Source organism: Anopheles arabiensis, chromosome 3 (genome assembly GCF_016920715.1).
Source record: "Anopheles arabiensis isolate DONGOLA chromosome 3, AaraD3, whole genome shotgun sequence".
NCBI classification, from domain to species: domain Eukaryota; kingdom Metazoa; phylum Arthropoda; class Insecta; order Diptera; family Culicidae; genus Anopheles; species Anopheles arabiensis.
Window position 1 is genome coordinate 61,329,129 of NC_053518.1, and position 16,111 is coordinate 61,345,239.

At 41.4% G+C, this 16,111-nt stretch overlaps 1 protein-coding gene across 1 annotated transcript in view; it reads left to right on the forward strand.

The window, feature by feature from the left end:
- The window catches only part of LOC120903556 (tetraspanin-2A), a 54,874-nt gene that overhangs the window by 24,233 nt on the left and 14,530 nt on the right, over positions 1-16,111 (forward strand). Inside the window, exon 2 of the mRNA XM_040313063.1 lies at positions 11,603-11,800. Within this exon, the coding sequence (XP_040168997.1) occupies positions 11,603-11,800 (198 nt within the window). The remainder of the gene's footprint in view (positions 1-11,602; positions 11,801-16,111) is intronic.

Genomic DNA, 16,111 nt, shown 5'->3' on the forward strand with positions numbered 1-16,111 from the left:
AGCATTAATATCCTTTAATTTTTTATAGTGATGTATTCAATTGTTGAGATCTGTACGAGTATCTGTTTGAGTTAATGTGATGTATTCAATTCAGTCTGAATGTCTGATAGGGATTATAATGTGTTAAATAGTATAGTTGGAGAAAAACTAATTTTAGAATGCAAATAAAACCATATTAATTAATGCAGAATAAATATTTGCATCAGATTGAATTGGTCTTACACTAACTGTAAATGCAATTGGAAGCAACAATCCATCCCGTATTCCGTTGCGTTTATGTGGTACGACATTGAAAATTTCGCCCTTAGTTGTGAGCGTAAGTTTATTCAAAGCGCGTTACGCGGGTGAATATGTTCCTTTGCATCACGTTTTCTCAGGTGTGCGAAATTATGATTCCAGTAAAACATGTTTTCCAGGAAGCAAATGGCACTGAAGAATGCTTTTATGCACATAATTTTCTTGGCAACACTGAGGATGGCCAACCAGAAAGACGGTGAAAAATGATACAGCATGCAATTAGCGTAATGTGTCTAGCCTAGCTCATAATTCAACGAAAATTAGAACTCATATATTTTGCATGCGGTAGTTCATCGAAGTAAGAGAAAGTCGTTTGCTTGAGTTCAATTTCTTACCATTAACTGGCACGCAGCACACATCGCTTTTTCGTTGGATCTGTATTTTATTTTGTACATTTCGGTTGGTGCTCCTTCTCCAGGGACCGTTTCGAGTCAAAAAAAGAAAAAAAGGACGAAGTGCTCGGGTTTTGCACACGCCTGCGATGAATGATTTATAGGCGTTATTGCAAAAAGTAAACCCCATCAAGCATTTATCAATATACGTGCAGAGTGGAAGCGTATCTGGCCAAGCAGGCCAGTCGGTAGCAATATTGGGGGATGTATTTTGGATCAATAATTTTCATCTCTTCGCTGATGGACGTTCCGGAGTTGACCTCGCTGGTCCGGGAGCTGTGAGTCAAACATTTTTCAATCATTTTCGAGCGTTATTCGATTCTGGAGGGTTTTCTCGTTATTTTGGGTTTTTTTCTCGATAAACCAGTATACCTTACATTGCGAACGAAGAAAGGGTTCGGTTTTTTTTTTATTAAACTGGTTGAATATTTCCAATACTTGCATCAAGTGGGGTTGTAAATGATAGTTACACCATTTCACTGTGCATTTGTTGGCCCTCACAAGTCCAGCTCTACGTCTACTCGCATCGAACTTTTTGGAACATTTACCAAGGTAGTATCCACGCAAGCAATCTCTCTCAGTTCGAGGAAAGCTTTTGAAATATTCCACCGATCAGATTTTCAGACTTTTGACTTGTTGAAGTTTAGGGGTTTTATTTGGTTCTTTGGCCCTTGCCATACGTTAACGCTTCAAGTGTTTGATTTTCGCTACTATTTTGGCGGTCATTACGGTTCGCCACTGTTATTTGGCTGCATCGACGATGAATGGCGTGGTGGAAAAATGCAACACCAACAACGACAATGACAAAGTAGTAATAACAACCAAGCAGAACCAAACTGTCAACCAGCTCACAGCTACAACCGGTTTCCACACAGAAAATGTTATTTATGAGCAACAATATGACATCGGAAACCGAGGGCAGTAAAACATGGCACGAAGGAGGGGTAAAAATGAAAGCAGAAACTGCTGAAGCATAGTGGCAGGTCAGAAATTCAAACCATTCGATACACGGTGTTCGGGCTCTGCATTCTGGCAGTATGGGTTGTTACACTGTACGTTGTTTTCCGTAAAAAAAAAACGACCTACTGATGGAAAACTTCGCATGCAATAGTAGGAACGTGTGTGCGCGTTTGAAATGAATGAAAAAAGTCCTGGCAAACCATCTCCATTTCTCCATCTCCCCAAACAACACCCTCCTGCCTTTACTTTCTGCCTACTGTGTGCATTTCCACCGAAGGATTGAAAAAGTAATAAAATTTTAATCGAATTCCATTGTTCCGGCGTCGATCGGCACACAATACCCTTGGATGGTGCAAGACGAACGAAGGTGAATAACAAAATAAAACACAGGAAACTGTGGCGTTATCACTATTGACCACTAAGTGACACTAAAACGGTTGGGTTGAGCTTTCGGTAACCAATGTTGCCAATGGTTTTGTCCACTCGTATGCAAAATTTGTCTCTGCGTAGCATACAAAACCGCATGCACCATGCAAGAAATGATTTAATTTGTCAGCTCAATTGAATGATCCCAGATAGCCCCTCGAAAGCGGTGAAAACGGTGGGCGGTGGAGAGGAACTAGCAATTTGGTTTCGTGTTTGGTTGATTTTTAATGTTACCTTGCATGGTAGAGTCCCTGTTGTTTCGTTGCAATGAAATTCGATTTACATCTTCTTAACATACATCATATTAAGCATATATGAATTTATAGAAGTGCTTAAATGATAGCAATTAGCAACAAGTTTTATTTGTTACATGCATACATTAGTCGTGATAATTTCATTTCATTTCATTTCATTTCATTTCATTTATTAATACAATATCCGCCATCAAGGCTAAATAAGGCAAACTTAAAACTAAATAAACCCTAACAAATAAACAAAATAATTCATGAAAAACTAAGCCTAACTAAACTAGTCTAGACCTAGCAAAAAATTAAAGAAAAAAAAACATAGGTAGAGCGTAGAGACTATCAAAACTGTGTTGTTTTTACTATAATTGTGTTGTTTTTTGACAAAAAGTTGAATATTTACCGATTATAGGAATTACTCGAACGCATTAGGTTTGACAGATTTTATTGAACGCTAAGGATCCACCTTAACATGCTCAGTCGTCACGGCTTTACTATATGCCCGTCATGGGTTCAAGCCTCGTATGGACCGAGACGCCTGACGTACTGAGGGGTCTTGTAATATGTCACCGATACACAAGCTCGTTAAAGGTACAGGTAGCGTTTGTTTTACTACGATTATTGCGTTCAAGAAGGAGAAGAATAAGAGGGATGGACTTTTGTGAAAGGCAGTTATAATTATACCCTTATATAATGCAAGATATTATACGCATAAGAGAAGATAAAGGAACAAAAAAGATGGGAACAAAAAAATACAGTTGCTGTTAGTTAATATCGAGCTCGATTATAATACAGACAGTTCCCTGTTACGGGGCAGACTATCCGGTTGTATAACATCGAGCCTGTATTAAATGATATCTGGGAAAGAAGCCAACATAAATTTGTCTGAAATATTTCACGCCAACATCTATCTGTCTGACATATTGTATGGTGCGATGACATTTAATGTAATGCCATTTTTTGTGCACACATTCCGTGAAAATATTTACCCTGAAACAGCGGTCGGCCAACTTTTGAGGCAAAGGGCCAAATTTAGTAAATGATCTAAAGCCGCGGGCCAGGAGAATGCGGTTTTTCTATTATTGTGATTTAATTATCACATTATATAATTTTAGAAAAAAACAATAATTGGTTAATGATATCAAGCAATGTGATTGGAATTATTGCTGTTTTCCTATAATTGCGTCACCCAAGTATGGTTAAACATAGAAAATACCTACCTACTCAAATTTAATATGCAAAAAAATAAATCATAAAATCTCGTATGCGACCTTCATTTCGATAGTCTCATTGTGGTGTTAAAATAATGTTAATATTACATAACGGTAACATTAGAAAATGGACAACAATTGTCGATTTTTTATGAGTTTATCTTAACCCGCACTATTCTCTCTCTGTTGTTGGCCTGCTTGGCCTGTTGGCACGTCGATGTGACATGGCTCAGTCAACAATAATTCTCCAGGATGCTCGGTCCCTGGCTGCAGTCTCCCATCCATGCAGACACCCAATCTCCGTCAGGTCTCGCTTCACCTGGTCCAGCCATCGAGTTCGCTGTGCTCCCATGCGCCTTATACCGAACTGGGGATCGCTGTCGAACACCTTCTTGGTGGGGCATGAGTCCGGCATCCTCATGACATGCCCCAGCCATCATATCCTGCCAGCCTTCGCCACCGTCAGGATGCTCCATACTAGAACGCATCGCCAAAGATGGTCCGGAGGATGCGTCGCTTAAACACGCCCAGAGCGTTTGCATCCTCCGCTCAGATGGTCTTGGATTCGTGTCCGTAGAGGACCACCGGGCGAATCAATGTGCGTTATATCTCACATTTCGTGCGGACTCGAAGTCTTTTGGATCTCAGCAGTCGATGAAGCTCACAATTTGCACGATTCCCCTGCACAATGCGTCTCCGGATTTCGCTGCTGATGTCGTTTTCCGAAGTAACGACCGTCACGAGATAGCAAAAATCTTTTACCACCTCGAGACTGTCGCCGTCAACTAATACACTGCTTCCCAGATGGTCTGAGTCACCGGCAAGCAGGTACTTCGTCTTCGTCGCATTGATTCTCATTGCATTGAATACGTTAATTGCACTTTGAGTGGTAGTATCCCATTAGTTAGCAGACAAAATTTGTCACCTCTATCAGTCGAACTCTAACCATGATGGCCAATAAAGTGAATCAAAAGCGTACGCGATCAAAGAATGGCACCCCGTAGCGTCCAAAATCGACTCCGTGCGGAAGTTTGTGGACGTCGTATATACCCGTTTTGGCATTTTGGTCGCCAACATCTTGGCACTATTAGGCAACAATCAAAGCATCGAAAGAAAACCTAGGTTCATTGAGGTTTCAAAAGAAGCTGAAATGAAGACAGAGGGTCAAGTGGCTACATTACTGCGTTAGCTGAACCGGGATATCGATGCAACCCACCAAACAGTTAAATAATATCTGGGAACCATGAAGAAACAGATCAGGAATTAGAAATCGCATCCACTGGCTTCGTAGTGGCAATCAATTACGCAAAAACTCAATGCAATCATTTCAGGTGAATTTCGACCGAATTTCGATATAACACCCATATAGTCCGCAAACTGGTCCAACATCCGTCACCTGTGTCCCATCGATTTTTTTCTACGCCATCGTGATGCAAAAACTCTACTCTAACAATTTTTTAGCGAAAACTTAGGAGGAATTGATGAAAATCGAAGGTAGAACTTAAATCATGCATGTCTTCGTCCACCATGGTGAAAACTCCTAATAACTGAGGAAAGGCAATTCGCAAGGTCTTGAACATATTTGTGCAAGTAATCTGAAATCATGCCCTTTGAACAGATGTATAGTAAATGTAAAGAAATTATCTTTCCTAGTTTTTTTCTACATCTAATATCGAAAATGGCATATTTTTTCATGCAAAAGTTACGGGGATATTGACCTCGAGTTCGATACATCGTACTTTTCCTACGTTTAATTAAACTACTATGGAATAATGCACCGTTTAATTAAAAGTTGAAAAAGTACGATGGTTTAATATAGTATACTAAAAAATCTTCAGTAATTTGTGTACGAATCGTTTCTTCCCATCTTTCAAAATCAGTCAAATCCTTTCACGGGCCGGATTGAATGTTCCCCATTTGGCCGCATTTGGCCTGCGGGCCGGACTTTGCCGACCGCTGCCCTAAAACATACTGTTTCTGCGTGGATTTTATATCGACACACCATCGCATATCATCGAATTTGGCTTAAATTTTCATGGCTTGACAATATTTGGCTCTATCTCAAAACGCACAGCTAAGTGCTTCTAATCGAAAAAGTGTTTGAACTCTGCGTATCTCTAGGACGCAAAGTCAAAGATTATTCTTGTTTCTTGTTTTTTGTTATTATTCTATTCTCTAACACACTCTCCAGAAAATAACACACCGTATAAGAGATAGTTCATATGTACCTTCTACTCGAAATTCATTCTTTCCATATACCGATCGATACTCTTAAAAAAGCCTCCATTTGCTTACTAGAATGTAGCCTAACTTATATGCTAAATTTTGATGCAAAATTGGTGGCTGTATCTGAAACGACCTGAAAGCCTTATATTGTCCCATAACCCATAAACCCCTAACTAAGCATATTGTCTGCCCCACAGCCGCCAGCAACCCGATCCATTCATCTTTTAAAATATGCTAATGATTGCATAAATTCGACACAATTTTCATATCTGCCAGATCTGTCTGATCATAATCATTTCACATTTACCGTCCCTATCCAGCAAAGGGTAAAAAAGGATAAGCTTGAAGTTATTCTCAGGCACACCAAATGAATTCTACGGCTCAGTAAATCCACTCAAATACGCTCAATGGTATGGCTTCCCTGGAAAGTGAGGGAAGCCAATGTTAATAATTCACCAGTTTCAAAAAACCCAGCCCTCGTCGAAGGGCAAGGACCGATGGCGGCAGGTTCCGATGAAGCCTGCCGAAAACTTAACAATCTCACTACCCCGCACAGGGATGGCAGCTCGTTCGTCTGACAGATTGTGAACATGAAACTAACCGGACGGTACGATCTGGTGCGGGTTCGGTGCGAGTGGGAAGCAATTTCTCTATTACTGCTCAACCAACCGACCAGCCAGCCAACCAGCCAGCCAACCAACCAACCATTCGGGACCGTACCGGTCGGAGAAAAGAGGAATGGTTAGAAATAAATCTCATTTCGTGATTTTAGAGACAATCGCATGAATAATAGAAGGACAACCCCAATTGTGCCTCGCAACGCAGGTTTTGCATGTTTCGATCGGGCCCGAAACAGAGGTCATCCGGTAACATGAGGTGGGATAGTGTTGGCTGAGTTTGTACCGCTCAGCCTTGTCTTTGTCTCCCTTTCTCCGTTCCATCAAACCCTTGCTTCCGAGGCTGGGGGCCAATCCCACTTCCATCAAGCAACGCATTATACATCACCACTCAACTGATGTCCTTTTCCTTTTGTGGGCCCCTTTTTCTTTCCCCGTTCCTCTAACGCTAACCACACGGTCATTTCGTAACGGAAGGCATGGTGCGAAAGGACGATACGAAATTAGGACGAATCGGTTTTATCCCGATGCCGTTGGATATCGTATGCCATCCATCCTTGGGCACCGTGATTCCACCGCTTTCTTTTCCGTATGCCCAAGCGCACCCCGCACAGAAGTCAAGTTCATTTCCATTTTCAGTTTTCGGTAGTGAAAATATTCTCCTAATGGTGATTACATTCGTTTTGCCCGGGCACCCCTTCGATCGGGCTTGATTGTAGCTGTAAGGGGAGCGTGTATTATGCTTTTTCAAACAGAAGGTTCCTATTCTTATGTTTCAATCAAACAGAACGAAACCTTACTGTACAGCACAATATTGCTCTGTTTTTCCATCCCGTTCCAGGAGACGCTTGATGAGCAGCGTCCCAATCGAAAGCCAATCTAGTACGAGTGATGAGTGGAGATGCTTTCTGATTTCTATTTACACACTCTCCAAAATGACTTCCCAGTAGAGCCGGGATTTCCCTTTGGGGCTTAATATTGCGTCCGATTCGTCAAGTGCGTTGGCGGAGCAGTTGGTTATCGACACGCGGCATGTCCGGCGAGAAAGGATGTAGATGAGATTCATACTTTACCGTCACTGTAGAGGAGTGAAAAAAGATTCCTTTCATTCGTCAACCGGTGCGTTCCCTTCCCGGTCATCTTACGGCGTCTAATGGAAAATCATCGATTCTGTTCCGTCACTGTATCGACGGGGAAGGAGGGCTATATAATACGAGGCTACCGAAACACGGGTCTAGTATGGGAATCGTATCGGCACTGGCGATGTGTCCAGAATTTATAAAGCAACAACGGCAACCCTCACGTCTAGAAAGGATTTTTACCCATTCCTCTCAACGCGGGCTTTTGAGACCGGTATGGTTCTATTAAATAAAATAACTTTTCACCATATCCTCAGCGGGAGGGACACGATGCTCTGGGTGTAGCCACGTTTTCCATTGCGTCTGCAAGGCGATGGTGCCAGCGCCCCCAGGGGGGAATTGCGTCCGAGGTCCGTGTTGTCCCTTTTTTTTGGCTGCGGGTGTGATGTGAAATTTATATTTTCTCACATTGCCCTCTGCACGCTTGTCGGAAAGCCGAAAATGACCAAAGGATCATGGGTTTGCCACCCATCTCCCGAGTGTTGGGATGAATATGCCACCTCCCCTTACAGCATAAGGGAAGCTATCCATTGGGTTTGGGCATGGGAATTAAGCTCCCCCGCCGGTACCGGATATCTTCATCTTCATCGGAAAGGATGCCTCGATTTCCCGAAACAAAACCGGAGGCCGTAGATAAATTTACGAATAATTGAGCTCCCGAAGGATTGGACACTATACCCGTCGTTGGAGATTGCTTTCCCGCATTGGGCAGGAATTCAATGAAAGCTACGCATAAAAATGAGCAAAACATGCCGTTGATGGTAATAGTACAAGAAAAAAAAAACATGCGTAAATCGAGGTAAAATCATTCATTTACCCTTGTACGGATGCCACACGGGCACATTAACGTGCCGGGATGGAGTATCGTATCGGAGCGACCATTACGCGAGCAGTTGAATACCGAAGGCCAATTCTGTGACACGTGATGTGATGAATATAAATGAACCACCACCTTCATTCGTCCCGAGGCCGTCTGGGACTGGGCCGGTTGGGAAAGAGTTGGTATGAGGCTCAGGAACAAGTCATGTCTTCTCCCGTTGATATGACGGATTTCGGGAATGGAATGGACCCAGTGTACCTGCAAGATGCTCATTCATTGGACCGTTGATGTTGCAAACCGCACCGACACAGGATGGATGAGATGCGCTTTGTCCTGTTTCATTCGGGGATTGGTTGTTCTTTCTTTCTTTTTTTCTGCCTGCCGCCCGTCGTATAAAACCTGCCTGAATGATAATTCAAGAGTTGATTAAAAATTCGACACAACTTTCCATTTCAATGCATATGAAATGAGGCTCGGTGTCGAGGTTTGAGAAACATCGGGTGCCTGAAGCTTTTCTCAAGCCATACCTATCATGCGAGAGCAAAAGGATCGAAACACACCTCCGATTGCTGGGTGCTGCTATCAAAACCGTAACGAAGAGAGTCATTTGAACTAAAAGCGCGCATAGAAGCCCGTATGTGGCTGAGATAAAAATCTGCAGAAATAGGTAAATTTTAATTTTGCATAGTATTAAGGATTGGCTGCTTTGCAAATCGTTCAAATTTGAATTTCATCTAGAGATTGCGGGCATAAAAAATGTTTAGATTCGACTTTTTTGGTAGCCAAGTTGCCTACAGCAATCCGGAATAGTGTGAATATTATTAAAATGGGTAAAAAGGATAAAATTTAATTTAACCATGCTAAGGCATTCCAAATGTACCGATGAGAAGGACTGCAATCACATTCAAAAAAAAAATGGTAGGTATTGTAATATTGTTTTATAATGATCTACAATCAATATTAATATATGGAGCTAAATAGTAGAAATAAAACATTATTCATCTGAATTACATACATTGCAATAAATTACAAGACCGCTTTCGATGGATTTCGTAGCAAAGATGAAATATCTGACTGCATTTATCCGTGACATGCATTATCCGTCGAGGAATCTTGTATGGAGCGGTATGACTACATGAATATTCATAATTTTAAACTTTATATAAGAATAAGATTAAGATACATTTTGCAAATAATTTACTTATGATAACAGTTACTAAATCGTTGAATGTGTTTCTAAATACAGAGGGAATGAATTTTCCCTGCAATTAATGTTATTGCAATTTAGACGGTTTTATTGAAATAAAACGATAAATATCTCTCATCAATCCAAGGCACTTACAATCTAATATCTAAAATGAAACGTTTCAAGCCAAACTACAAAAAATCAAAATTAACATTATGCAACGAAAGTTATATCAAAATGTATACATCTTCTGTACCCCTGACCAATGTTTCCGAACAAAATCATTTGGCATGTTTGCACTGCATTACACTAAAAATAACGCACGAACACAACCAAAGCACGTAACCAGAAATAGAGGTAATGTCGATTCCGTTGTCCTTTTGCAACTGGCAAATGTAAATCGTACCCCATAAAAGATCAATGCAAGAAAAACAGAATAGCCACCCATGCATAAAACCGATGTGCTACCTTCCAGAAGCGTTGCGATGAGCGAAGCAGCTCTGGCAACGGATAAGCGATGCAGAACATGCACAACACTATTCCCACACGACTTATTGGTAACATTGGCCAAACTGGACACCAATTGCTATCCTTTCGACTTCCGTATTCTCGCAGCTAATGGAAACTATCATTTGTTTAAGAAGCAGCTCGAAAATGTTCACTTCATGCTGATTTACATAATGTTTTTATTCTTTTCGTACCCTTTGAGGTATTTTGCCAATTTCGCATACTACGGGTCGGTGCAACGACTGAGTAGGATGGAGTAGATGGAAGAAAACTCGAAAAAAGTACGCTTATCTCTGCGTTGCTACGCTAGCTCTTTTCGGCAAACATCCAGTTCTAGTTTGACAGTGGTACTGAGATAAAGTGTATTGTTGTTTAACGGTTGCCTGCTTGTGGTTGGTGGTGCAAACAACAGAATGCCAAACGAGGAGGTGCTTGGCGCATGGAGACGCCCGGTTGTTCATGCGACTGGTTGATCGTGGAGACGCTTGGTAGTTTACGGTCGATCGAATTCTAACACCACAACAACTTGGTGTTGGTTACGACAACAACTAGGAAAAGTAAAGGATAAATCAAAAATTTTAAAACAGTATTAAACGTTTTATGTCATTATGTATTATCTATACCATTACTAAAAAAAGATCAATTAGAATGATGTAAAGATTGATGTAGAGATGACCACGTTGTAAAAAAACTCTTATTTACTTTTTTAACACAACACATTTTTTAACACTTTAAGCGCCACGTCATATGAAATCGCATGACGGTTTTGCTCACTTTGTATCTGACGCTCAGTGATTCTCTTGAGAACGAATGAGGTTGGAAATAGAGAACGAGAACGACATGTGCTACGCCGCTTATCGCTATGAAACAAAAGAGTAATAACAATTTATATTGTTAGCACATTTATAATCTTTATTTCAAAATAATGCGATTACAGTGAGCGTAATAAGTAAATAAGTAATTTATATACTGATAGTTGATAAATCTACAATTCCTCATTCTGACAAAAAAAGGCGTCAATTCTTTTCTCAATGTATTCAAGGTTTCTGAAACTTAAACAAATTTTTTGGAAATATCATTTGCTTTCAAGCTTTTAATTTAATTAAATTGTTTTAAATGTTGGTTTGACATTTTATTTCATATCCTCTAACTCTAACCTGACTCATTGCATTATTTGCGCTAGAGAGAGTTAGTTGTTTGTATGGTACTGATTCGCTGCCCATCTTCGTCCCAGAAAGGGAATCACAATCAAAGAAGGCAATGCGCGCCGCAGTGCGTTGTTGTAAAATATTGCCACCCACTGGTGTAAATTAAAAGAAGAAAGAGAACTGACAAAAATGTGCAATTCGGAAACAGACGCCGAGAGTAAGCTCAGAGAAATGCAAATTATTTCCTGTTTTTCATTACACATACCCGTGTTCACCCGTGGCATTTGGCCAGTTTCCTGCTAGAAGTGGCCAGTTTAAGCTTATCTTCATCTAAATCGTGTTCTTGGACGGTAGATTACGTATTCTACAGCCGTTTCGGAGAATGTTCACTAATCGGTTTGTTTGTGGTGTATGTATGTGTGTTTCAGATCGTTGGAGCGGGACTGTTTGCGTTTACCATTTTTATTCGTGCCGAGCCCGGGTTCGATGAGTGGATCGCTATATTGGAAGTGTACGAGTACTACATAGGAGTGTATATACTGATTGGTGCCGGTGCACTGGTTATGATATTTTCCTTCCTTGGCTGCTGCTCAGCACTGATGGAGCACTCGTCTGCACTGTACCTGGTAAGTGTTATGCTAAGCAATATTACGCTTTCCTGTTCCTTTTGTTTGCATTTGAAAGTTTAGCACTGTTTGAGTAATATTTGATGATTCACCTAACACGCACGGCCAGCTCCCAACATCTCATTATAATATAATAACCATCCCCTTCCACGGAAGCAGAATCACAAACGAACGTTAGCGTCAGACAACCCGTCGCGCACCGTGACGTCTTTGGAACAAAGGCATTCGATTGACAGGACAAAAACACCACCAGGACATAATGCGCATTGGTGACAGGGCTGTGTCCTGCCAGTGACAGCTTTAATGAAACTTGCCCAATCCAGCAATCATCCTATGCTTGCCTTCGACTCCAGTGAATAATGGATTCCGCGATGGACTGCACGCCATCCGGTGGCGAACTGTCACTTAACCGCCTTCGTCGAACCAATCCCCGTACTTGTGCGCTGTATCGTTGCAGAACAATCTTTTCATGTCGATTTCATGATCCTGTTCCAAGATTCGTTTGCGACTGAAACTAGAGGTTCCGTGGTTGTGGCTTCCCGGAGAAAACTTTGATCCTCGATTCGGTGTCTAGGAAGAATAACTAATCTGGCAAGTCGGTCAATGTAACGACCGTGACATGTGCTGGAACTTGAATTGGTTGGTCAGCCGTAACGAATCATTTCAGACGAGCAAAGAAGCAAGACATTCGAAAGTTGCGTCCCTTGAACCAGCAAAGCATTCCCAGGAATGTCTTGCCCCTACTTGGTTCGATTACATCCAATCCCAGGAAAATAGTGAGCGCCAGCGTGAGGAAAATTATAAATTACACAACATGACACTTCGGTGTCAATTAAAGCATGAATAATACAGCACAATTCCTGGCCGCAACCTAGCCGTCCATGAATACTGCATACGGCGTTCGGCTTTGCTGTCGGAACAAAGAAAATGTCCCATTTCCCCTTTTCAAAGAAAACGCGCTTGCAGCTGACAGTTTTCGGGCAGCCGTCTGTATCCTGAACCTTTCCCGGGCTAAACCAATTTCAATAATCAACCAACCGAACTAACCGATGGCGATGCATCCCCTGGTGGTAGTGCGTTTTCCAGCTTTCTTGGCACTCCCTATTTTGTTATGACAAAGCCACTCCTTTCTAGTGCCAGCTCAGCAACACCGCCATTTTGTCTTTAGCGTGTTTCTTTTGTCTTCACTTTGATTTTTTGCCCTCTTTTGCTTTCTGTATTATTAAACGTTTTCGATGGTTTCCAGCGGAAGAACACCGTGTCCCTCGTTGCCAGCAAAGATTACAATCTCAACTGCAGTGGAACCGGACGCGGCCAAACGTATAACTTTAATTGCTTTCAGTAGTGCGCCCATTGCCGTCTCGGGTGCATCGCATTTGGCTACGGTACGCGGAAGTGCAGAACTATAATGAACCTTCCGGATGGTGATTATATCTGTGTCATGGTGCGTGCGAATGTCACTTCCATCTATTGTTTTATTTAAGACGTGTTTGTTTTTACAACGTTCATTATATTCGCTCGTTATCTTTGGCGTCAGTTCAAGCAAACTATTCTTTGCTTTCAGAGGAGTCGGTAGAATTTTTATTCCTGTCAGGAAATATTGTATAATGAGCGTACTACAACAATCTTAATCTCATAGGAAAAGGTATGAAGGTTTCACGATTCATTGTTTTAGAATATTCGCCAACGAGCAATGATCTCCATGTTAAAGATCGTTTTATGTTCCGTAGACACTCATGTAAGATATACCCTCCGCTAAGTCATTAATGATGATAGTGGCTTGCTTATATTGAGTCCCAGATCAAGCTTTAACTAAAAGTTTTATTATTTATTTTATCGAGAAAAATAATTATCTTCACTTAATTTATTTATTATTTATTACTCATTTTTCATGCTGTCCTGCTTTACATGGTCATATCTTAAGGAATGTTGCAAAAGCATAAAACAATGACTAAAAATAGGATGATTCGTTCGAATCCGGCAATCAGGTGTCGCGCCATCATTATTTTAAATTTGCACCATTATTGGCATCTCGATAGTGACCGAAACCGCTAGGTATTTAGATTCCGCCAAATACAGTTTCTAATCAAAGAGCGTTTTCAAGATTCCTATAAGAATAGTCAACATTTTCGCTACGCGACTAATTCAGGGCAAATAGGTGATATTCTAGTATACTAATGAATGAATAAATTGAACAACAACTTTCAATTTTTGTTTTCTGTGGAAAATTGTTCTACATTTTTCACTAAAACTGACAAAATACTTTCAAATAAACAAATATTTTTAGTGTATCTTCTTCTTCTTCTTTGGCTCAACAACCGTTGTCGGTCAAGGCCTGCCTGTACCACTTATGGGCTTGGCTTTCAGTGACTAATTGATTTCCCCCCATAGCAGGATAGTCAGTCCTACGTATGGCGGCACGGTCTATTTGGGGATTGAAACCCATGACGGGCATGTTGTTAAGTCGTACGAGTTGACGACTGTACTACGAGACCGGCTGTAAATTTTTAGTGTATAGTGATTACAATATCGAGTAGCAACGTTGTCTCAGCTATGATGGCATTCAGAAATCAATTTGTGCATTTATCTAACATCACGATGCGCCTTTTTTAATATTGGTATTTTAGGCAAAATAACCTAAAACCGTAATATGGCATCAGGTTAACATCATTTCTTCTACGAATTCTTGAGCATAAACTGATTATGTGTGTTTTTATACTTTTACTCGATTTGAGTCGAAAAATTTGATTCGATTACTCTTTGAAATATAATTGAAGTATAATTGATTTTAGAAATCTGTAAGGCCGCAAATACACGGAGCATAGATAGTTCCGCAGAGATATTTTAGCACTCACGTCTCATACGTCATCGAGTGCAAACGTCCTTCCGATTTCGTCCACAGTATTATCGTCGTGGTTAATCTACACTATTCTGTTTGATCACTTACGACAGTCGCCACATAAACTCAACAGTTTCCCAAGTATCTCCTGCTTCAGTGAATTGTTACACTTGTTATAGTTCGGTAAATTTTCGGGTGTCAACGCATTTCATAATGACCGATATTTGCGTAACTTGTTCGCGCCCTGTGACCTCAGATAACCCGACATACACGTGTGATGGTGTTTGTAAACGCCGGTTCCACACCTCCTGTATTAGTGTTACAAGTGCCGTGTACAAGGAACTCACTAAAACAGACACACAGTGCCTGTGGTTTTGTTTGGATTGCCTAGAGTCGCGGCGTACTGGTCGATCCTTGATGCTACAAGAGCTGTCATCTGCTCTTTCATCTCCCAAAGAGCAATTAATAGAGGAATTTGAGCGGCGCGTGGCCTCGGCTTTGGATGAAACTAAAAAAGCGTTAGCCACTGCACTTGGTGATATGGTTCCTCGAGCAATAGCCCAAACCCATTCCACTCCACTTGCACCGACAACGTCACTACGCAGACCATCACTCACCGCACACACAACACATCTACAAGACCTGTCCAACACATCGAAGCGTAGACTCATCGATCGTTCACCGCCTTCACCGAATGTGATTCCTGCACTTCTTTCGGGTACAGCAGCACCGCCAACATCGTCTCACCCTATTTTTACGGTACCCTCAGCACCACCAAGATTTTGGTTGTACCTCACTCGCTCCTTCGGTATCCGAATCCGAGGTAAAGACATTCGTCAAGGAACAACTATGGACTGATGACGTCATCATCATCAAGCTGACACCGAAAGATCGTGATACTGGCACACTAACATTGGTATCCTTCAAAGTTGGGATGTCGTCAGCACTAAGGGACAAAGCACTCTCTCCGTCCACTTGGCCATGCACTATAACCTACAGGGAATTTATTGATAACCGCAAACAACAAATAACAACATCGGTTTTACGCGTGAAACCTGTCATAACCACTACCAACAATCATACACTAATAGCATCACCGCTGGCCACTGCTCACACATCCAATTTATAACCCACACATACGATCCCTCGACATCAATAACTACAACAACTGAGAGAACTCCAACAGGATATGTCAGTCGCAATAATCGCTCGTCGAAACGCAACACTTTCACGATCTACTATCAAAATGTGCGTGGCGTTCGTACGAAACTGGATGAGTTACTTCTCGTACTCAGCGATTACATCTATGACGTCATTGTTTTTACCGAAACGTGGCTAAACGAACAAATACCGTCTTCGCTCTTCTCGGGTAACAAATACAACATTTACCGTTGCGACCGCTCTCTTAATAACAACGTACACTCTCGTGGTGGTGGTGTAATAATTGCGTGTGCAACGGATCTGATCACCGA